This window comes from Phoca vitulina, unplaced genomic scaffold (assembly GCF_004348235.1).
Source record: "Phoca vitulina isolate PV1807 unplaced genomic scaffold, GSC_HSeal_1.0 scaffold38, whole genome shotgun sequence".
NCBI classification, from domain to species: domain Eukaryota; kingdom Metazoa; phylum Chordata; class Mammalia; order Carnivora; family Phocidae; genus Phoca; species Phoca vitulina.
Window position 1 is genome coordinate 10,316,201 of NW_022589741.1, and position 24,755 is coordinate 10,340,955.

At 42.7% G+C, this 24,755-nt stretch overlaps 1 protein-coding gene across 9 annotated transcripts in view; it reads right to left on the minus strand.

The window, feature by feature from the left end:
* Window positions 1–3,003: 3,003 nt before the first annotated feature.
* Window positions 3,004–24,755, minus strand: part of USP28 (ubiquitin specific peptidase 28) — a 59,134-nt gene continuing 37,382 nt past the window's right edge. For 7 of the 9 annotated variants that reach the window (XM_032427819.1, XM_032427818.1, XM_032427822.1 and 4 more), the window contains 15 exons: window positions 22,417–22,512; window positions 18,852–19,031; window positions 17,440–17,657; window positions 16,404–16,474; window positions 14,802–15,030; window positions 12,361–12,555; window positions 11,634–11,773; window positions 11,320–11,505; window positions 10,172–10,267; window positions 9,296–9,474; window positions 9,024–9,102; window positions 7,854–7,933; window positions 7,197–7,320; window positions 5,345–5,540; window positions 3,004–4,240 (listed from right to left, as the gene is read on the minus strand). In XM_032427819.1, coding sequence (XP_032283710.1) covers window positions 4,065–4,240; window positions 5,345–5,540; window positions 7,197–7,320; window positions 7,854–7,933; window positions 9,024–9,102; window positions 9,296–9,474; window positions 10,172–10,267; window positions 11,320–11,505; window positions 11,634–11,773; window positions 12,361–12,555; window positions 14,802–15,030; window positions 16,404–16,474; window positions 17,440–17,657; window positions 18,852–19,031; window positions 22,417–22,512 — 2,245 coding nt within the window. In that variant the 3' untranslated portion in view covers window positions 3,004–4,064. The remainder of the gene's footprint in view (window positions 4,241–5,344; window positions 5,541–7,196; window positions 7,321–7,853; window positions 7,934–9,023; window positions 9,103–9,295; window positions 9,475–10,171; window positions 10,268–11,319; window positions 11,506–11,633; window positions 11,774–12,360; window positions 12,556–14,801; window positions 15,031–16,403; window positions 16,475–17,439; window positions 17,658–18,851; window positions 19,032–22,416; window positions 22,513–24,755) is intronic. The other 2 variants (XM_032427821.1, XM_032427820.1) reach the window with 1 other exon arrangement.

Here is a 24,755-nt window from a genome sequence, read left to right on the forward strand (position 1 = left end):
ATTTTTCTAGATACCAGCAAGAAACAATTAAAAATGTAATTCCAAAAATGACAACATTTACAATAGCTTGAAAAACATCGAAGATCTAGGAATCGATTTATGAACGATATGGAAGAATTTTGTAAAGAAATTAAAGAAAACCTACATAAACAGGATATATTGTGTTCCTAAATTAGAAGATGTCAATTCTCTCCAAATTATCTATAGTCACTGTAAACCTAATCAAAATCCCCAGAAATCTGTCTGTGTGTGAAACTGATGAACTGATTCCAAAATTTATAGGACAATACAAAAGATTAAGAATAGACAAGATGATCTTTTTTTTTTTTTAAGATTTTATTTGAGAGAGAGAATGAGATAGAGAGAGCACATGAGAGGGGGGGAGGGTCAGAGGGAGAAGCAGACTCACTGCCGAGCAGGGAGCCCGATGAGGGACTCGATCCCGGGACTCCAGGATCATGACCTGAGCCGAAGGCAGTCGCTTAACCAACTGAGCCACCCAGGCGCCCCTAGACATGAGGATCTTGAGGACGTTCAAAACTGGACAGATTTATTGTACTGGAAATCAAGACTGATAAAGCTACACGAATTAAGACAGTGTGATATTGGTAAGAGTAGACAAACATACTCATGGAACAAACAAAAGGGCCCAGAAGTAGACCCCTACATAGACACTCGATTAATGCCAAAGGAACAGCACTGGGAAAAAGACAGTAAATGGTGCTGGGTCCATCAGCTCCACAGGAAGGGTCAAAAAGCAAAGCTTCTGGGAGATTACACAGAATGTCTTCTTGACCTTGGATAATGATCTCCTCAACAGGGCACAATAAGCACTACCCGTGAAGGAAAAGAACGAGTCAATTAGACTACATTAACATTAAAAAATTGTTTTCATCAAGCCATCAGGAGCGAAAAGCCAGAGGGCGAGAAGATCTATGCAATGCCTATAACCAAAAAAGTTTCCGTAACCGGCTATTTTTTAAAACCCTTACATATCAATACATAGCAAGACAGTAAATCCAACAAGAGTCGGCAAAAGACTTAAGTAGGTATTTCACAAAAGAGAATAGCCCAAGCCAATAAGCATATGAAGAGATGCTCCACGACGTTAGTGGGCAAGTCCAAATTAAAACAGTATCACGCATCAGCCATAATGGCTAAGATTAAAAATACTGACAAAACCAAATCTTGACAAGGATACGGGGCAACTGGCGCTCATGAACTGCCCCGGGGGGGGGGGGGGGGCGGGTTCAGTTGGTATAACTGCATTGGGCCTAGTAAAAACACAGCCCTCTATCCCCGTGACCCAGCAATCCCGCTCACAGTTCCACGCCAACAGAAATGCATTCACATGAGCATCGAAACGCACGCACATGAATGCTCCTAGCAGCATTATGGGTAGTAGCCAAAAACTGGAAAGAGTTCAAATGACAATTAGCAGAATAAATTGTAAGGTACAAAGAAAGAACAGTAACAAGCAATGAAAATGGCTAAACTAAGCTACAGTGAATCGCCCCTTCTATCCCAGCTCTGCTCCATCAGTCTTCATTCAGGCCTTGCCTCCAGTTCATTCATTATCTAAACTGTTGTTATGTGTCTACTTCCCACTTCTTTCTTGAAGCAGGTAGGGTAAAAATGAGTTTATATGGCTTAGAGTTCTTAAAGGAGCTAACAAATCCAAACAGAAGCAGGTGGCAATTCCAGCAAACTACAGAAAGTCTAAACCCAGTGTCAAGGGAATTTATGCTGAGGTCAAGTGCCCTGACCAAACCCTTGAAACATTTTAGGTTGAGTCACGTAGGTTTCTTCCCCCCACACCACCACCCCCCGGCCCAGCCTCCCACCCCCCACCCTCATCCTCCTTTTTCACAATCCTTTAAACACACGAAAACCATGCTTAGCCTGAGGCAGTTTGTGGACCCCTTAGGAAACGAGGCTGTACCTAAAGCAGCCAGCAAATGTGAGGACAAAGAAATGATTTCTCAGTACTCCACCTGGTGACTTGAGTGAATCCAAATCAAAGTACCCAACGCCACACATACAAATGTCCATCTGTTCCTTTCTTGGTCAACTATAGATCCCCAACAGCTGACCAGGAAGTGACAAATGTGGAAATGCAGAAAGCAAAAGATTTTGCAAAACTACCAAAAGGCAGCTGAGCAGTTGTTAAAAGGCTATGCAGAGAAACTACCAAGAGTTAGCATCCTGGCTCCACTACTTCAAACATCTAGGACCTTGGACAAACCAGTCCCCACCATCATCCCAGGGCTGTTACGTTAAGTGAAATAATGTAACTGTGCACAGTACTCAATAATGCCAGAGATTAAAAAGGGAACTGCAAATGGTGGTACTCGGAAGCTTAAGCAGTACAGCAAATCAATGGCAAGAAAACTGATCAATTTCCCATGAAACAATTACCTCTGCAGTGAGCTTTGAAACACAAAAGCACTTCTGAAATTCTGTAAAAGATGGTCTACCACTAATTTAGTCAAAATGTAATAAAGTCCGTCTTAAGAGAGTAATTTTTTCCCCTTCTAAATTCTACAAATTACAGGGGCCCCTGGGTGGCTCAGTCGGTTAAGTGTCTGCCTTCAACTCAGGTCATGATCCCAGCGTCCTGGGATGGAGCCCCTACAGGGAGCCTGCTTCTCCCTCTCCCTCTGCCTCCCGCTTTCCTGCTTGTGCTCTCCCTGTGTCGCGTAAATAAATAAAATTAAAAAACAGAAAATTCTACAAATTACAAAGTAGGTATACTTAGATGCAGTGCAACTAGCAAATGGGATGGAAGACACCAGTCTCCACTAGGTGCTGCTCAAGAATCACTTCTCCCCCAACAAGGTTCTCAAACCTTTCATCTGCTTTTTTCTTACTATTTTTTTATAATTTTTTTTATTATGTTATGATAGTCACCGTAACTGAAACATGACAAATGCTTACTGAGTCCACCTATTCCCGGAAAATATGTGTTTAAATGAACGCCTTACCGCACACCAAAGGTACAACAAATACTTTTATTGCACATTTATAAAATCTGCATAGTTGTATCAATTTTCTTCCCGCCCACTATTCCCTCATTCATGTTAAAATTTGGTTAAAACACAATATCCAATCTGGAGCCTTTTAAAAATGGTCAACAGGGGATATTTCTCTCTCTACATATACATATATATAGATAGATTTTTTTCTTTTTACAAAAGCCACAGCCCTTCTCTTTCCAAAGCGAAAAAAAAAAAAAGGGGAGGGGCATCCAAATGTTCTTTCGGGCCAGCAGCAGCCTTAGACATCTGTTGTTGACAATTTTCGGATGCTAGAAGATTTTACTGAAATGGTGAACAACTCTCACAACGCTATCCTGTCTCGATCACGTTTCACAATGCCGTTCCGTCTGCGGTCCTTAGTGCTTTGCTTTCTTTCACTCAGGACTGAGTGTGAGGTTTTTCTGGTTTATTTAAAAATATAAAATAAGAGAGAGAGAGAGAGAAGAGAGGAAAGGCAGCTTTCTTTTGACTTTGCAGCATCTTGCTGCCACGTGCCCTTACATTTCTACCCACATGTAAAAGGGCGGCAGTTCATCAGCAACCCATTGTCATCTCCTGTCAAGAGACCGGCAGAGGTTTAGATGTCTCATCTCTTGCAGTTAAGAACTTTTAAATGTCACCTGTATTTGATAAAATAACTAGTAGCTGTTCATCTGGCTCAGGTTCTGATGGATCACCCTTCTATTCCACTGTCAAAAATACTTATGCCTGAAGGATAATTTTAAAAGCGGTAAGAGGCCTACCAAAGCCCAAGCACTCTTGCAGGTACAAGGGGCATTTCAGGTCTTCTGACATAATTCAATAGCTTAATACACAACGGTTCTTGTCTTTTTTAGCGAAATTGCTTTTCTGATTCTGTACCTAAAAAGTGCAATTTTATTTTCAGTCCTTCTTTAGCATGGTTGGGGTCTGGATCTGAATCTTACTTTCCCACCTAACCCCTTCCCCCAGGGGAAACACTGTGACAACAGACTGTACAACAGGCAGGCGGCCGCAGGCCAAACGGGGCCTTGACCGTGCGGGGGCTTATTTCACTGTCACAGTGGAAACCCCCTGAATTGACTCCATGACAGCTGCAAATCGGCTACAAAGGTCATAGGGAGAATTGGGCCGAATGGTCGGAGGCTCCTTCAGGACAATGATTTCTGCAGAAGGATCCAGAAGCCTGGGTAGAAACTCTCCTAAGCACAGCTGTAGATTTTCTGTGGAGGGAAAATGGATGGTTACATACACAGCTAAACAGTTCTGAGTAAAAACCAGTGAAGTCTGCAACTGTAACGGGAAGGCCTTCCATAGAGCCATTCATTCCCCAACTTCAAAGGTCAAGGCACTGGGCTGACCAGCTAACGACAAATCATGATTCCTTCGGCCCAAACCAGGAGCAAAGACTCCTTGCCAAATAAACCAAAACGTTAGGTCCCTGCTTTAAACCATGTGATGTGTGGCAGGATAACATTAAATATTCAGTTCACTGACAGGCCTTCTAATCTATCATCCTTTTAAAACTTGAGAAAGTGGATAAGATACTCTATGCCATAAATATAATGGTGCTATTTCCTTTCTAGGATCAAAACACACGAGTGTGTACGCATGGCATTGTAAGTACAACTATACATCACACGTAGTCTACAGGAAAACGAAGACATTAAAAGGAAATTCGTAACTATTAAGTATAGGATTTTCCATTAATATTATAAACATGAATACTTTAACAAGTCGATACAATATCTTTACATCAGTGAGAAACTAACAAAGAGGCTTCATATTAGAACATATACCAACTTTCTAAGGCTACCAGAATTCACCTAAAAATGACTAGTTTTAGGCTCCCTCTTCAAAATCCTTTGGACAAGCTAGGCAATTCCATTTACCATTTTATGAATCGTGAGGGCATCACAGTTAATAAGAGGTGTTCTGTCTTGCAACTTCAAGTCATGGGAAAATTTAGCTATGGCACCACCAGGTAATCAAACATCATAAACAGACTTTGATTTCTAAGCTACAGAGTTCAGATTTTGACAGATGAAAAGGTAAGGCAAGTCTGACATTCCCGGAGAGGAGTAGTTTTGTCAGACAGGGCTTGCAGGCTCTCTCTGTGGGTGCTTCAGCAGCCGGAGAGGAGGGAAGGGGAGGCTGAGAGGGACAGAGGGCCAGGATCCTATCCCTTGTTTCAGTAGAGCAGATCCACTCACTTATATGCTTCAGTAAGCCTTTAAAAAGGTTGGATAACCAGTGCTATAGAGTGAAAACACTGTCATTTCTAAAGTCTGAAGAGCTGTAGATATTGCAAAGTGCCAACAACATACCAGCGATATCTTGCCCAAGGTAAGAGCACCAATGGTTTCTCATGATCTCGATGGCATGGAGGTCATCCTTGGAGATGTCATTATTAATGATAAGGTGAATGCAGGGAATGATCAACTCATTCATCACATTAATGCCCTCAGTTACAGAGTGGTCATCGTTTGTTTCAAAGAGAGAAGCTGCTTTGGCATTCAGCTCCTACAGGTAAAAAGCAGAGCGGGGGGAAAAAAAACAGTCTGAAAAAGATAAATACCTATTTTAGAAGAGCCTAGACAAGTGGTTCCCCAAATTTCCCATGTAGCCTGGGAAACTTTACAAACTACTGATGCCCTACCCGAGACATGCTGATTTGATTGGTATGCAGGTGACCGGGGCACTGGGATTTTTGTGAAAAAGCTCCCAAAGGTGATTCTGATGCAGCAAAGTCTGTGACCCACTTCCCTAAACTTACAAGTCAAGGTCTTGCCTACCACTTGCTTCTACCGAAAGCCTTATTCAATGGCTCTCAATCTCCACTGAGCATCGGAATCACCTGCAGAAGATACGCTGATGCCCAGGCCCCTCCCCAGAGCCTCTGGTCTGACAGTCTGGGGAGGAGTTGCCTCAGTGTGAAAGCTCCCAAGTGACTCTCACACACACGGGGGGTTGCGAGCCAGTGATGGGAAGAGCCATAAGTCACCATTACCACCGACCGGTGGAAGATGAGCAGGACGTTCAGAATGTAATCTGTACTTGGTGATTTAAAGCATAATAAAATTCAGATCCATCAAACCTACAAGGCCCTCTTTTCAGCTTCAAAATGCCCTGCCACACCCTATAACTGATACAGAAATCAAGGGATACATCTGAAAATGAAGCTTTTGAGGCAAATATATGTCATGACTTAACCTCCTCCATTTGGTATTAGCAAAGGCAGTGGCAGAAATGCTGGCTGGACTCTTCCCAGGACGGCAATCCTGCTGGGAGGCTCACGGGCTGAGGGCAAGCCAGCTCTCTGCAGTTTCCCGAAGGACAAGCAGCTGTATAAACCCGCGGACAGGCCGAGGGGACAGGGGTCTGTCATTCCCCGTGACTGCCAAATGCAAAGGAGGCCAGGCTAGACCTTCAGTGTTGTACGACAGTGATATTTTTTTTTTTTTTTTTTAAAGATTTTATTTATTTATTTGAGAGAGAGAGAATGAGAGAGAGCGAGTACATGAGAGGGGGGAGGGTCAGAGGGAGAAGCAGACTCCCTGCCGAGCAGGGAGCCCGATGCGGGACTCGATCCCGGGACTCCAGGATCATGACCTGAGCCGAAGGCAGTCGCTTAACCAGCTGAGCCACCCAGGCGCCCTTGTACGACAGTGATATTAACAGAACAGCAGGACCAATACTTACGGTTTATACCATTTAAAAAAAGAAAAAAACACTGGAGTCTCTCCAGAGTCGCTAAAATTCTCATCTACTAGCTTAGCAGGGAACACTGCACAGAACACAGAAAAAAAACACTGCATTCCTTCAACACATATCTGTTGCATGCTTACGAGGTGCCAGGCACAGAGAAAACAGCGGAAGAGGAAAAGTGTCCGTGCTCAAGGAACTCACGACCCAGTAGAGATATGCAAGTATACACAAAGGCAAAGGGGTAATTGATTCTCATCCTAACTTCTGTCAGGGGTCAAAGAAGAATGATACTAATCTAAGTAACTTAAAATCATTTGTTTCAATGTACAACTACTCTTAAGAGTTTAGAAAAATCTTAAAACCTATTGAAGATTATTCTGTTTTTTAAGCTATATTTCTTTGTGGCTTCCAGGAACAGAGGTGAAGACAATAAACTAATACAAATCATAAAGCTCTACAAAGAGTACACACCAGAAGGCATTTTCTTCGGTACAAAGCGATGACCGATTCCTTCACCCCGCGGCGGGGCCCCTTCATCAGCAGAGCGGCATTGCTCTGGTAGGCATAGACCAGGTAGGAGAGTGCCTCTTGGTACCTGAGAAAACGGTAGATCAATTGAGGGCTTTGACCTCTCTGTCCCCCAGTACAAACGTTTGCAAGGCTGCAATTATGGAAAGGTCCTGAGGACAGAAGCAGCGTGGTGCGCTGGGAAAAGCCTGAGGGCCAAAGATGGAGGCCACTCTCAGCTCTTTTGCAAACTGGTCAAGGAACCCAAAGCGAATCATGAAACTTCCCTGCGCTTCTGTTTTCCTCAACCCTAAACCAAAGAAGGGGACTGCGTGCTTACTAAGGTCCATCACAACTCTAAAATTTATTTCCTGGGTTCATCTTCACTTATCACATGGAAAATCTGGCTGTTACATATCTTTATCACCATATCTATCACTACATGAAGGATGAAAAACCACGTGCGATGCTTCGTGAAACAGTGGGAAATGCAGAGGCGCCCTGGTGTGTGGGGACGGCGGGGGGGAGGTGCACGGCTACGGCTGTCAGTATTCCCGGCTGGGCATCAGGAGTTAACAGTGCCCTGACCAATAATCCAAGAGACAGAAAAGGCCCACATACTTTCCTTTCTGGTAGAGTTCCAGGCCTGTGAGGAGATACACAGACACCTTTCGAAACAGACTATAATCTTCGTGCCACTTCTGAAAAGGAATGAATGCCATTAGCGATTATGGTCACCATAAACTATTTCTATACTTCCCACTGCGGTCAGTTGTACGCTCCATACAAATGCTTATCAAGCACAAAAACCACAAACACAAAAGCTTTTCAATAATGATGTATTCACCATTTACGATCAAAGTCCACTCCTGACCTTAATTTTCAGTAACCTGTTACTTCCACTGAGGAACAGAAATATTTATTTCACGTGAGCTTTAGAATGTATCATCTTAATTTCCAACACCCCTGTCAAAGTCATGCAGCTCTGGTTTAAACAGATGACTGTCAAGGTCTCACAAAACCGTGCACGTGCAGGGAACATGGAAGGACAAGGCTGTTCCAATCACCCAGAACAGCACTCAGCTCGGCAGGTGCTGTGGGCACACCCAGGGGTCACAGAGCACTGTGTTACTTCTAACACAATGCTTTTTTTGGAAATTTGTAATTAAATATGCATTTTAATGCACAGAGATTTCATTTCAAATATAGAATTATTTGAAAACAATATTATTTTCAAACAAACCAAAACCATGAATCAAGAATTTGATTGCCTAGGTACAAGGCCAAAGTAGGTATTAAAAGGAAATAAAGTGTTCATTTATTCTAATAGAAGAATGAAACAAAGAAACTGGTTATCCTGACGGTCAGAAAAGATCATTTATCTCTTCTCACCCAATTATTTATTTGGGGGGTGGGGCAGGGGGAGGTCAGTCTGTGATAACGCAAAACTGTTAGTTTGGCCTTAAGAATTAACGTTTTTAATAATGCAATATATGTTAAGAAGATAGCAGGAGGGGAAGAATGAAGGGGGGGACAAACCATGAGAGACGATGGACTCTGAGAAACAAATTGAGGGTTCTAGAGGGGAGGGGGGTGGGAGGATGGGTTAGCCTGGTGATGGGTATTAAAGAGGGCACGTTCTGCATGGAGCACTGGGTGTTATGCACAAACAATGCATCATGGAACACTACATCAAAAACTAATGATGTAATGTATGGTGATTAACATAATAAAAAATTTTTTTTAAAGTATTAATGTTTTTGTTTTGTAGACTTAAGGAAAAGACTTCACCTTGTACTCTTCCATATTCATGTCATCTGGACCAATCTCCTTCAGTTTAGCTTGAGCCACCTTCATGATGCTGATGGATCTGTGGGGGACAAGGGTCAGAAAGCAGTGAGAGGTCCAAGGAACCGCTTTCCCAACCAATTTCCCATTACAACTGAAAATTTTAGATTTGGAGGGAAAACAATGGACTAACATTACCAAAGACAAAGGCTCCCTAAGGTCCCTGGGCCCGACCCAGAAGCAGCGGGCGATGCGCCTGAGCATTCCTGTCTCACCTTTCATCATAGCTAAGATTTTTATCTGCAAACTGTTCCAGGAGGGTCCGTTCTACTACCCTTTTGGGCGCTTCATTTTGGAAAAAGTAGACCAGCACGTGCTGGAGCCGAGGGTCGCTGTGCGAAGCGGGCGTCTCTTTGGCAAGCCGGTGGAGCCTGGAGTATTCTTCATGGAACGCCTGGTAAGAACAAGACTGACGGTCCGAACGGGGCGCGCTGGGGGTTCTGCTCCCAGAACCTGACGCCTACGGGCTAGAGAGGTCCTCTTAACTCCGAGGAGGCTTCTAAGAAACTCGTATCGGGGAATTACAGAGGAAACCACGGAATCCCTATGTTGTTCGCATTTCATAAGGGACAGAACTCCTGTGGCGCCTAAGACGTACTGCCCTTGTGAGAAATTCGTTTTTCTCATAAGGCTCTAAGAAAAACAAATATTTAGTTTTAATTAGTATCCTTGAGTCCCAAGGACCTGCATTTTTTAAATGCACATAAATGCAATTTATGCAAGTACCTTAAATTTTATTCAGGTAGCTTAAAAAGCATGGCCTACTTGTATTATGGCTCTCAAACTATAAAGGCGATGTCTCCTTCCCAGCTTTATTAATAGAGATTTCCTAAGGACAACAGCCAGCCCTCCAGGCCAGGCCTAACATAGCTGGGCATAGCTCGCCAATGCTGGGTTAGCCCCGAGGGGAGGTGCGGTCGGTATCGTGGGAGGGCCTGTCCCGCCCAGCAGTTTGAACGGGAACAGTTTTAGGTGTTACTTTAAGGAGAAACATTCTTCATCCCCCTTTTTTTTTTTAACCATCTAATAAAATTATGTCCCCATTACTATATTACCTGTGGTATAAGGATTAGATTTTTAAAAAGAGATACCTTAATCAGCCCTGCTTCAGACCCATCTCGATCAAAGGTCTGGCGGGCTTTAGCTATGGCCAGGATGACCCCTTGCATGGCGGGGCTCAGCATCACCTACCACAGGAAGGCACAAAACACAGAAAGAAAAAGGAGAGAAGAAAAGTTCAAAAGAAGACTGAACGGAAGGAAGGCGAGTGGGCTGCTGAAAGCAAGAGTGGCCGCGTGCCCGTGGCCGGCATCTGCTGCCAGCTCAGATTCACACACCTGCCCCCACGCACACCCACAGCCCCGTCCCTGTGCACCCTGGCCAGACCTTGCCCAAGAAGAGCTGTTCCTACATACTCTAATTTAGCAGATAAGTAAAGAGGGGCATCTGAGAATATTTACAAACGGCACTGCTAAAGAATCAAGTTAAATGACAGCTCTCCCAGGGGAAGTGTCCATGGTGAGAACCCCATTGGAGTTCTGTAATTTGGCTGTATATCCTAGGACACAAGTATTCTAGAGTTTTACTAAAACGATCAGTACATTTAACAGTCTGGAAATTAGGCGGTATACAAATATGATTTTATAAAATCAAAACTGTTCAATGATTTGGAAAAAAAAAAATATCCCACAGCAAGGAACAGAACCCTGAGGGACAGGATTCGTGACTGTGATGTGCGGTGCCAACTGTAAGGGGGACCGACCATGAGTAACTTGGGATCCCACAGCTTCTTCCGGAAGCTTGAGAATTAAAAACAACTTCAATTCACATTTGTTTTGCTCACCAGACAACTGAAAATTTTAGATTTGGAGGGAAAACAATGGACTAATATTACCAAAGACAAAGGCTCCTTATTTAAAAGGCACTTTTGTTGTTGTTGTTGTTGCTCATAATACCAAGAGAGGAACTAAGTGCTACCTTTCTGAGCCACCTAGACTCTAAGGTGTCCAGCAGGATCCGCCTGGGTAGACAGACACCGGGGGGGGGGGGGGGGGCAGCATACGGTGGGAAAAAGGCAATCTTTTACAAAATGGTAACTAAGGTCAAAACCAGATAGGCCCTCTTGTTCCTTATTTGTTCCAATATTAACTATTGCCAGACACCCTCGACAAGTATATTGGGTCACATGGGAAGGAAAGAGAAGACCGGAGACAGCTGAATCCTGCACTCATCTGTGTACCTCCTCATCATATCCATCTGCATCAGATCTAACCAGAATCCTTCCCACACTGGGAATCTCGACTTCAGAGGCCTCAGAATTAGGCGGGGCGGCAGACTCTGCGTCCTTCGCCTTCGGGGCCTGCTCTGAATGCTCTGCAAGGTTTGTTTCCGGGGGCATGGGCTTCCTGGGTTCAGCTTCTTTAAGCTGCGGCAGCAGAATGGAGAGAAAGAGTAAGAAAAAACAGGAGAAAGAAAGAGGGACCAGTTAAATGCAGCAGAGACACAGAATCACGGAAAGGTGAGAAACTGGCGGGCACTGCCCGGCTCTGTCACCTCGCTCAGCGCCGCCTCCACGCCGCTCCTCTCGTAGGCGTGCGCGCTGTTGGCGATGGCCTGCGCTGTCTGCTCCTTGACAATCACCGCGTGCTCCGACGCCAAGCAGCGGACCCCGTGCGAGGCGGTTGCTGAAGGCTCTGATAAGGAATGGTACAAAGGGATTAGCGTCTGATGATAAACAACGTCTAGAACACTCTGTCAAAGGCAAGCAAGACAGACACAAAGTTTCATCTACAACACTTCTAACAAACTCTTAAAACAGAATCTATGCAAACGTCCCGTAGAAATGAGTGACTCGAAGACACGTCTGCTTCGGCAGGAACCCACTGATGGTTCCAGCAAGTTTAATGTGCTCCCGCTTTGTCCAATTTCTTCAGACTTCCTACAAACGGCCTTCTGTTAGGAAGATCGTCTTTGGAGGACAGTTTTCATAGAGTCTACTTACTCATCCTATCATAGCTTCTCCTACGACCTGGGAAACCGTGAAAACTAACAGACGGAAAGGACAGGGAGCTGGTCTTGCCGATGCCACTTCTGTTCATCAGAAGAGACATCCGAAAGCCACAAGCTATCCCGTCGATGCTGCGATGCCAGCTACACCTGAAGCGCACATCGTGCCCTGCGGCCCCCCTCACTCAGCTGAGGTGCCGCGGCTGGCTGAGGGAGGGCAGGGGGGAGGCTACCGGACCGTAGGCGTGCTGGCGTGCCCCCCCCACCGGGGTACCTGGGGATGGAGAGAAATCCTGGGATGCCGAGCTCGTGGAGGATTCCATCTGAGGGATTTTGCAAGACTGCTCTTCTTCCCACTCCTCGACTTCCTGCTCAAACCTCCAGTTATCTTCCTGAATGTAATGCTTCAGTTCAACAGACAGGGCATCCACTTCTCCTAACATCTGATCTGATTCGCTTGGGGCTACCTCTGAGACAAGAACAAAGAGTTAAGATGCAGCACCATCCAGCAAAAGGTCACAAGGAATCAGAAGGTCCTTTCTAGAAAGAAGGAAATAAGACACTCTGTCCTTTTTCTTGCTCCATGTGAAAAATACGTATATACGTAACCCATCAGAAGTAATGACAATGTAAAGCCAAGAGTCATCACACGCCACTAACAGTGCCTGGCAGATTAGCAGGTAGGCATGCATGGAGTATCTGTTGAATGAATGAATGAATGAACGAACGAACGAACGAATGATTAACAGAAAGCAGGGATTTGGAATAGAGGCCAATCACTGGCAAAACAGCAAGAACTGACCAAACATTTGGAAATCCAGAAAACCATTAGATCCAATGGAAATTCCAAGTTGAACGGTTTTATCAATGTAACCACTACAACTGTTACTGATAAGAATATCCATCTCAAGATGGTTAGAGACGAATTCCAAGACATTTGTACCGCCTCAAGTTCCACACCAGTGAGTGCAATCAGAAAGCAATGTGATACAACAGTTAGATGGTAAATAATACCTGGGGGATAATTAAAGGTCTGGATGAAAAATGACAAGGATATCAAGGACATATGAAATCTCATTTTTTTTTTTTTTAAGATTTTATTTTTAAGTTATCGCTACACCAAACGTGGGGCTCGAACTCACGACCCCGAGATCAAGAGTCGCATGCTCCTCTGACCGAGCCACCCAGGCGCCCCTAAATTTCATTTCTAAGCCTGTGACCAAATCAAAAAAAGAAGCCTACAGTAGAACAACATATCCACTTCCTGGGTGCCTTTAATTAGTCTTTTTATTAAGCAAATGACAGTTTCCATTTATCTGTTTGCGTAGGATAAAAATGAAGCATGTGTGTCCTACCAAGGCCCCTCTGTCCTATCAACAACAGTCCGGTCATTTGTACAACTTCCACAGGCAGCTGCCCCTGCTCGGGTGCTGCAGAGACCCAACTAGGAGGATCAGCTACTGCTAAGTGATCACTCTGCCTACCCCCCGTCCCCCAGCCACACCAGCAGATCAGAAAGACAACGCACTGCCTGGACAAAACGCCGTCTGTGTTTCCTTACTTATTCAACCCAGTACAGTTCGAACAGGAAAAGAAAAAGCCTTCCACAATCTTAGATGTGAAATGCTGGTCATCAGACCTCTCCCAGAAAGTGTGAAAGGAAGAGAGAGAGAATGATGTAAATGGACGACAACACAGAATTTGTAGTCAGAACTGGGTCTGACTCCTGGGTTTGCCATTTATTCCCTGGCTGTATGACTCCGGACGAGTGGAGTACCTCAGCCGGCACACGTAGGTAATAATTCCTACCCTGTCTTTTAGAGTTATAAGTTATTAGAGAAATAAAGTTTGAAAGCCTGTAGTAAGGAGTAAAGTTCCAATATAAATGATAATGATGATTGCTCTCAGAATTAGTAGTATTGTGAGAAGGATGAAATTGTTCAGGCAAAGCCACTTGTAAAATTTAGCTATTCTCAAAGGGTGCAAAAACATGCACAAGGATGTCACTGAAAAAAAAAAAAAAACAACTAGAGACAACGTAAAAGTCTATCAATGGGAGGCTGGTTTAATAAATTATATACATATTCCATGCAATGGAATTATGATGCAGTTGTTAAAAAGAATGAGTTGGTTCTATTTATAAAACTATAGAGATCACTGGGGCGCCTGGGTGGCTCAGTCATTAAGCGTCTGCCTTCGGCTCAGGTCAAGATTCCAGGGTCCTGGGATCGAGCCCCACATCGGGCTCCCTGCTCAGCGGGAAGCCTGCTTCTCCCTCTCCCACTCCCCCTGCTTGTGTTCCCTCTCTCGCTGTGTCTCTCTCTGTCAAATAAATAAATAAAATCTTTAAAAAAAACTACAGAGATCATTAATACACATGAGTGATGAAAAAATGCAGGACAGAATGGAAAAATATCCCATTTGGGGGAAAAAATGGGGCAGGGATAGATACTGATAAATAAAATTTAGCATCTGCCCAGAATAATTCCTGAATACTCCCTAAGAAACCTAAGAATGAATACATGCCAAGCTCCAGGATGGGAGCAGGAAAGCAAACATTTTTTTTTAATTCTCTTTTATACTGTATTTTTAAAATGAAATATTATTTTAAAATAAATTCTAGTTTAAATTTTTTTTTAAAAAGCTACAAGAGCATTCCCTTCTGTGAGCAGTAGAGATTTTCCCCATCTCTGGCTTCCACTAGGCTATTTTTACCTGCATTGAAGTGCGGTAGCTGGTCGTTAATGTACATCAGACAGTAAGCACTAACATTTCTCAGGCCCCCATAAGAATCTCTTTCAAGTTCTTCCCAGGAAGATTCAGTAACAGAGATGTCATTGTACTTGAGCCAGACTTGTCGGGGTTGATTATAGACATAGGCCCAGTAGTGTCCAGCGTTTGCTTGCCCTTCATGAACAAGAACAGCATGCAAGCGATAAGGCACCTGCAGAGCAGAAGACATATTCCTGAGGCACATGAAGCAAAGTAAAGGAGACTAAATTTTAGGTTATTAAAATCCAAACTTATGGCCAACTATCAGACATAAGAAAACTGACTATATACATGTGCTTGATATAGGGTTAACAGTCTAACATCTTGAGGATTCAATACGAACTAATAAAAACACAGTCTTGGAATCTACCAATTATGTTTCAATTCCTGAATCTTTAAGACCACACATCTGAACGAGATGGCTCCTTCGATGACTCTTTAACCTCCTAAAATCACAAATCTAAAGTCAAAGATAACACAGACCTATTTATCCTCCCCCCCAATTCCAAACTCAGTTTATCTAAAAATAGAAATCACCTTCACCACTCGTGTTGAGAAATTTTGGGACCTAGAGCAAGTTTAGCGGCTCTCTTGTACCATTTAAAGAATCTCTTACCAGATTTTATCTGGTACCAAATTTCAAGTTAGCACATTTCATCACGAATCAGTCATATGGTCCCTACATTTCTTCTGCCCAGTGACCCATCCACCTATCTGGGGTGAGGACCCTTTTAACTCCATACTTGTTTGTTTCAGCATTTGAAAAGCATTTGTTTTTTCAATATGGAGAAAACAGAGCAATGCTTTAGGTGGCAAGTAGGTACTGATGATAAGAAGGAAAATTGGCCAGAGAATCAAGTTAAACCTGCATTCAACCATGACCTTGACAGGTTTTTCTGGTGGGGACATTTCTGAAATAATACAGAAGAGCCGAAGAAGAAAACCCAGGATTTCCATGAGACCCGGCAGCAGACGGGACTCTCCCCCGCCAGCCGTGCACACAGAAGCCACTGGGCGCTCGTGCCCCTGACTGCGGCTTCCTCCCCGCTCCGTACCCACGATGTTATTCCCAACAAAAATTTATGTGGACAGTAAGAACTTCTGCCCTGACCACATTCCCTTCTGCAGTTTTCAGGGAAATAAAGCTTGAAAGCACGCTGCTAATGCAAAGCATCACCAAGGATGGTGATACTTTGGAAAGGGTGGGTAACCAGTCCCTGGTGGGGGTTTTCCCCCCCACACGACTTAAAGGACCACTTGATGGGAAATTTTTAATACTGGACAGCAAATCTTTCTACTGTATGAAAAAATACCATGTGGCAGAATCAAAACAAGTATGTTTTAAATTTTATTGTTAGTAGAAGATACATTCCTTGTTTTGGCCTAAAAATAAACGGAAAAAATACCTATTTCTGTTCTAAGTTTATTCTTATAACTCAGGGAGGGTCCCATTCAGTCTCAAAGAAAACCATCAAATTTTCTTTTTGATCTACATTAGCACATGAGGACATGCCTTGACTACTTTCCCATCAATATCCATTCTACCTGACGAAGGAGAGGGTCACAATACATCTGCTCAATAGTCTGGGTGGTGCTTGCAATACAGTTCTTTAAATCTGTTAAAAAAAAAAAAACACAAAAACAAAACTTAGTTAAAATGATGTCATTCCACGCCACACAGGGTGCTTCAGCCAAGCAAAAAGCACTGTTTCTCTGGGTTCTGACGATTTCATTTTTACTCTATGAACCGTAAGGGAGTGGAGGCTTTCAAGGCAGCTAGTGCTTTAGATTATAAAGGCTTTTAGTTTAACCTAATTCCATTAAGGGTTTAAAAAATTATCTCTTATAATCGGCACCAAAATTTCCCCCCAAAGAAACAGTCTCTATTTAGAAAAAGACCTTCATGGGTCATTCTGGGTATAAAATGGGTACCCCTGAGACAGGATCTGAGAGGAGAAGGCAGAGCAAAAGGCAGGGCAAAATTTCTGTGATAAGAACTTGGGAGGAATCTGGATTTGAGGATTTGATTTGATTTGACTAATGTGATTTGATTGATCTGGTTATTTTATTTATTTATTTGGCTCCCTAGATAAAAGGAGAAAGGAAGGCAAGGAGAGAAAGTCTGAGCAACATGACAATGAGGCCAAAGGGCCTTTAAAAACAGAAGGCTGAATAACTCCATTTTACACTGTGTGCATTGCTCTAACACTCTCTGCCTCATTAGCCTTCAGTAAAACCTGCTTCATACAGACAAGACTCATAAAAGCGGAAATCTACGAGAGCTAAATTTTAAGTCTGGGTCGACTAAAGCCAGAGTTCACATAAGCTACAGGAACAGGTTATCAGCAGATGCAGAAAAATGCCAGCAGACGGTAACTGCGAGCGTCTAAGTGTCCCGAGAGTTCCCAGAAATTTTGAGGAGGGTTTCTAGGAGGGATCTTTCCGCAGTTGTATGATGGGAGGACCTAAAAGTACAAAGCCAGTCCCAATCCCCATGTGCCTGAGTCGTGCACTCCATCACCCATGCCTGACTCCTGGTGGAAAGGGAAAGAGTCGTCCAACGAGCTTTAAAAGAGCCAACCTTGTATATCTTGTTCGATCTCACTCCTCCACCTCTGAAGACAGGTCTTAACAAAGTTTATCTCCTCGTCTGTGACGGTTCGAGGAGCTGGCTGTGCAGGCATTTCCATTGAAGACCGGGAAGATGCAAGTGGCTTATTCATTGCCTTAGATTTGGGTAGAGGATCTTCAGAAGAAAAGGTACCTTCAACATCCTGAGAAGAGCTTTCTTTACTTATACTGAAGAAAGATAAAAATCGCATTCACATGATAATTTCCAAAATATGCCTCGGCCTCAATTAACGTGCTTTGTAGTGCTAACTGCTCTATGGAGAAGTGTTGCTATAATTTAGTGACTATTTGCTCCACAAATGCACTGAGCCCAACCGTGTCTTTATATGCATCACCTCATTGAACACTAGCTGCTTCTGAGGCAGATACTATTATCATCCCTAGTTCACCAATTACAAACCTAAGGTTTAGGTAAGTTAAACAACTTACCCAAGCTCACCCAGCTAGTAAATTATGGGACTTAAACCCAGATCTGTCTGAGTCTATGATTCATACTCTCTAACCACTTCTTTTAAGACGGGACATGAAGGAAGAGTTCAAAGAAGAGAAGACTGGGCTGGAAGAATCAAGGAACCACTACAGAGTTTCCACGATGCAGATGACTGAATAAAATATACAGAAGCAACAAATACGAAGTACAGACTTTTTCCCCAATGGGTTCTAGTGATTGTATTAGCCAGGACACACAGCAAATCTGATCTGAGCTACGAGAATACGAGGGCTCATGTGACTTGGCCTCCCGTTCCTTCCCAACAAGCCCCTCTCTGCTGTCCTCTTCCATGTCTAGCAGTTCTTGAACATGTTTCAATAGTCTACTCATGAATAAATCTTTCCCTGAGGTTGACTTGATTGAGCATCCTTCTCAGCAGGTGTGAGAATGAGAGATTTTGGAAGATCAGGGATTGAGTGGCAGCTAGCTTATAGCTAGTTCAAAACAAGGTAGACTTGGTGGGGCATGAACACCACTGCAGATCGTTCAAAAGGCCCCTGAAATAATCCCACCCACCCTGTGGGCAAGATAAGTGAGTGCCCTGGTGGGAATCGGGAACACTCCCACCTATGTGGGGCAAACCTTTCCCTTTAAGACCAGAAGTTGTAGCCCTTGCCCTCTAATGGGGTGAGTCTTTATCAGGTGGGAAGAGTCTTTATCAGGTGGGAAGATGGTGCACAGTTCAAATTACACAAAAAACCCCAATGTGTACTATCTTTTTTTCCTTAAGATTTTATTTTTAAGTAATCTCCACACCCAACACGGGGCTTGAATTCACAACCTTGAGATCAAGAGTGGCATGCTCCACCGAATGAGCCAGCCAGGCGCCCCGCCCCCCAGTGTGTACTATTTTAAACATTTGTTTTCATTACCTTTCCTTGGATGCCGGGTCAGAAACTGGGCAGTGTGCTGAAGAAAGCGGTAACGTCATGCGCGCATCGCTTTGAGACGTGGAGCTTTCTGGGACAGGTTTTGTACTGGCAAATTCGATCACGTATTTCAGCATGTCCGGGAGTGGAAACCGAGCTGGGCCTGAGCCGTACTTCACGTACCTGAGAGGCAAAGACAACGGTGCTCTACTGGCCAAGTCTGTCTGGTACTTCGTGGCTTGTTGACAAAACACCTGTTACCCTCTACTAGAGTCCACAGAAAGGCTTATTCCTAAAGGCTATGCAGTATTCAACGCGTCACTCAAACAATCCATAAGGTGAGAATTCTCTACAAAGGTAAAAACTGGTGTCTATGTGTTTACACCTGGTAGAAAACATTTCAAATGGGCTCCTAATTGAAGTCATGTCTGTTTCGCTTTCTCTTGAAATCGTATCACATCTAGGCTCTGGTCAGAAAAGTAAATTCTATTTCTTAAAGGAAAACAGATATATTAGCAGTACTCAAATCTGAAAATCATGCTGGTGTACTGGTACCCAAGGGTTTATTCTTTGCTACCCTTAAGACACCTACTTGGAAATTAAGAACAATGAGAGAAAGCTGGAAATAAAAAATAGGTGTTAATGAAGGTCAGAGTTGAAGAAAACTGGCAAATCTTTCTTCTGTAGGGTCCTCAGTACCCTATTATTCATGCACTCATTCAACGGCATAGGCCAGCCATAAATTATTGAAGATTTCTTTGGGATTAGTAAATAATAAAATCGATATATAACCAAAATAATTAACAAATGATTTTCATACTATCCAATATTCTGCCTTTACCAGCACATGTGAGACTCAATATAAATATGAACTGTAATGAACTCTGTACTTCACCACAGGGGACAGCATTTAAATAGCACTGGTTGACTGGCTGGTACAAGTGAACCCTACAATTATGGGGTTCCATTTACAAAGGGATAGAGAGGCACCTGGAAAGAAAGAAACATGTATAGAACTAGGAAGGAAGAAAATTGTGTCCATATCAAAAAGGACATTATGAAATGAGAATACCAGTGGGAAATATGCAGTTCAAAGTTAGAGGGTAGGTAGCAAAGACAGTTCAAAGTCAACCACACGTTAGAGGGTAGGTAGCAAAGACACTTTATCCTCACTAATTTGAAGGAGAAGTAGAATTAGCAATTAGCCGTGGAGAGTGGCGGCTCTCACTGAAAACGATGTCAAATATGTCAACTTAGAGGAAGCTTAGAAAACCGTACTATTCCTTAGATGTATTTTCTTGTCTTTACTTCAGCTACTATGGGCTTATCTAACTGAACTCTACCTACCTTTCAAGATCTAGTTTCTCCATCAAGTCTTCCTCCACATCCTTCCCACCCCCAACTCCCCCCTCCCCCGCTGAACTTCTACAGGACAGGACCTGAACCTCGGGTCTATACCACAGACATGGCTAATAGGTCTTCAGAAGCACATAGTGTTTGTTGAAAGAACTAATTTACACATGACTGGCATGGACCAAAGAAAACATTTTCTCACTAGAAATGCAGCACAGACACAATATGTCATTGGATCTTAAGTCATCATTTACAACCAGCACTTTAACACTTTAATATGATATGATACTGATAACAAAACTTCAGGAAAAAATTTCCTCTAAGAAACTTAGCTTCGATTTTCTGACATAATCATTGTCCTGTTCTAACTGAATTAATTCCTTTAGACCCACCACTTCATACAAGGCAGCACCTGTATTCGGTTAGTAGAATCTGAGCAAAAGTAGTTTCAAAAAATATGTCTACAGGGGCGCCTGGGTGGCTCAGTCGTTGAGCGTCTGCCTTCGGCTCAGGTCATGATCCCGGGGTCCTGGGATCGAGCTCCGCGTCGGGCTCCCTGCTCGGCGGGAAGCCTGCTTCTCCCTCTCCCACTCCCCCTGCTTGTGTTCCCTCTCTCGCTGTGTCTCTCTCTGTCAAATAAATAAATAAAAATCTTAAAAAAAAAAAAAAAAAGATGTCTACGCTATATGCAAGAAATCTCATTTTTAATATTGTATCAAGGTATCTTAGAGAAGAAAGGGTGAACTTTTTGTTTAATGATGAAAGTAATGCACATGCTGGTAAGAAAATTCAAACACGAAAGAGTGTAAAACAAATCACAAAACTCACCCACTCACGTCTCAGTTCTACTACCTACTGGTATTCACTAACAGTTCCTGTATATTTTCCCAGGAGCAGGTCACACTTAGACAAGTGGTTTTTTTTTTAAATTACCCAAATAAAATTATCTGAGATTTTAAAAGTTATTTTATTTGTTTATTTTAAAGATTTTATTTTTAAGTAATCTCTACACCCGACATGGGGCTCGAACCTACAACCCTGAGACTCTACTGAGTCAGCCAGTCATAAATAAAATACATAAATAAATACATAAATAAAAAATTCACTTTATTTATGTATTTTTTTAAGTAGTATCATACTACAGAAAATGCTCATAGACTCTGTTTTAAAATCTAAAGTCAGAACGCCCTGTTGGTTACTGGCAAATTGAGTTTTTCTATGTTACAATACATCAGGTATATTTGGTTCTATAAAAACAGTTACATTTTTCCAATCTTACAAAGCCATCACTAAAACCTTAAAGGTAAAATACAGCTGCAAGTAGAGTCCTGTAAATCACTTCCAAGATGGTATCTGAAGAATCAATCCTCAGCTTAAGTCTATATAAGACAAGCAGAGAATTGATCACTGAACACCTTGGATAAGTTCTTCCCAAGTGAGAGACAGGAAACAGGAGACGGGGACCTATGGGTGCAGGGTCTATCTTGGGCTGGTATGGAAAGGGTTGCCTCTCAGGGAAATGAACGACCTCGCAATGGAGTGGGTAGAAGTGGGGTGGTGTTCACAGCAAAACTGTGAAGTAGATAAAGAGGGGAAAAGCCATTGACATTGTATGGGATTTCCTTCTTAAATGCTAAATCAATGGGATCAATACATGGACTCCTCCTTAGGAAGTCACGGGGTGGTTCCCAAGAAACAGTGGGAAAACGAATGGACAAAAAGGGAAAGATTCCTCCACAAGAGAGAGGACTTTGTCTGTGTCACAACTGTTAACCCTTTGAATCACTGAGCACCAGCTCCAGGTAGAAGAGCACCGTTTTTGTTTTTTATCTTTCCCAGATCCTTAAGAAAACGCTCTCCCAAGACAGGGATTGGAGTACTGTGACCGTTCTCTCTCTCTCATGTTTGTGAAGAAGATGACGAGGGGAGGAGAAAAAGTAAAGGGCTATGAACTCAGAAGCTGAGGTCCCTTTGTGCACTGCCAGGGACTGACCGCGTGACCCTGAGTCCCGCCAGTCCTCGGGCCTACTACTCGCCCATGGATACTCTGGCTCCTCTTACAGACTGCTTCACGCTCGGAGAATTTTCCTTAGCTATTTTATAAAACACACTAGTTAATACTTAACATCCAAATTAATTTTTAAATTTAAGCAAATTATCTGGTTTTAACGTTCTACTCTTTCACATTTCTAAGCACAAAGGGGTCACGACTCACCTTTCCAGTTTTTGCTGCAGAACTTTTATTTCCTCCTTCAACTTTCGAATACACTCTCTCTTACTTCGAATAAGCTCTTTGCTCTTGTACATGTACCTAAGCAAATGATAACACCACAAACACAATTTATATTTAAAAGCATTAATGGCACACAGTGCCAGCAAACCAGGGATACAAGGGAACTTCCTCAAGCAGACAAAGGGCTTCTATGCAAACATATAGCTAAGATCATACTTAATGGTGAAAGGCTGAAAGCTTTCCCGCTAAGACCAGGAATAATGCAAGGAGGCCCACTCTTGTCTCTTCTACTAAATGTTTTACTGGAGGCATGGCCAGTGCAAGGAAGGAAGGAAGGAAGGGAGGGAGGGGAACAGAGGGAGGGAGGAGAGGCTTACAAAGGAAAAAGTAAAACTGCCTTTCATTGCAGAGATAATTTTTTATGCAGACATAATTGTCTACATAGAAAGTAGCAAAGAACTTACAAAAATACATCAGAACTAGTAAGTGAGTTTAGTAAAGTCAAAAGATATAAAGTCAATTAAAAAAGAGAGAGGGGGCAGGGGCGCCTGGGTGGCTCAGTCGTTAAGCGTCTGCCTTCGGCTCAGGTCATGATCCCAGGGTCCTGGGATCGAGCCCCACATCAGGCTCCCTGCTCCGCGGGAAGCCTGCTTCTCCCTCTCCCACTCCACCAGCCTGTGTTCCCTCTCTCGCTGTGTCTCTCTCTGTCAAAAAATAAATAAAAAAAATCTTTAAAAAAAAAAAAAAAAAAAAAGGGGGGGGAAAAATCTACTGCATCTCCGCATACTTGTGAAGAACAAATGGAAAGCAGAATTTTTTAGAAACCATTAGAACATCAAAAGCATGAATTATTTTGGTATAAATTTCCTCAGATATATGCAAGACCTGTACACTAAAAATGACAAAACAATGTTGAGAGAAATTAATGATTTAAATATATGGAGCTATACCACGTTCATGGATTAAAGGACTCAAAATAGTTTCCCCAAACTGATCTACAGATTCAACATAATGCCAATCAAAATCACAATAGTCACTAGGTAGTAACTGACAAGCTTTTTTTTTTTTTTAAAGATTTTATTTATTTGACAGAGAGAGACACAGCAAGAGGGGGAACACAAGCAGGGGGAGTGGGAGAGGGAGAAGCAGGCTTCCCACCGAGCAGGGAGCCCGATGCGGGACTTGATCCCAGGACCCTGGGATCATGACCTGAGCTGAAGGCAGACGCCCAACAACTGAGCCACCCAGGCGCCCCCTGGCAAGCTAATTCTAATACTTACCTAGAAATGGAAAGGATCAAAATAGCCAAAACAATTTTGAAAAAAAAAAAAGAACAAAATCGGAGGACTTACATGATCTGACGCCAAGTTTTACAATAAAGCCAAAGTAATCAAGACAATGTGTCACTGGCTTAAGATTAGATAATAGATAAAACAGAGACTCCAGAAATAGACCCACAACTACATGCAAAATTAATTTCTGACAAAAGTACCAAGGTAATCCAATGGGGGGAAAGGATAATTGGACATCCACATGACTTCCTTCCCTCCCCTGCAAAAAACAAAAACAAAAACAAAAGCCCTCATCTCATACTATATACAAAAATAAACCCTAATGGGTCATAGACATGAATATATGAGTTAAAATTACATAATTTGTGGCCTTGGGTTGGCAAAGATCGCTTAGTTAGAACACAAAAACACAAACTGTAAAAGAGAAACTGATACATTAGACTTCATCAAAACTAAAAACTCACTGTCTCCTAAAGACACTGGTAAGAAAATGGAAGAGACAGCACAGATGGGGTCTATGTGGTTCTGTACCCAAAATATATCAAAGAACTCACTCTTACAACTCAGGATGAACACAACCAACCCAATTAAAAAATGGACAAAAGATTTGAAAAGACACTTCACCAAAGAAAATATACAAATGACCATTAATTAAGCACATGAAAAGAAGCTCAACATCAATAGTTATCAGGGAGATATATGTCAAAAGAAAAATATGATATTCCCACAAACCCATTAGAATGGCTAAAATTTAAAAGACTGACAATTCCAATTATGGGCAGATTTGGAGCAAATGGAATTCTCATACACTGCTGGTGGGAATGCAAAATCATACAGCCACTTTAGAAAGCAGTCTGGAAATTTCTTATACAATTAAACATACACTTTTCATACAACCCAGGAATCTCACTCCTAGGTGTTTTACCCAGAAGCACTAAAAACCACACCAGCACTTTGGGGTGAATGTTCATAGCAGCTTTATTCATAATAGCCTAAAACTGGATACATCTGAAATATCTGTCGACCAGT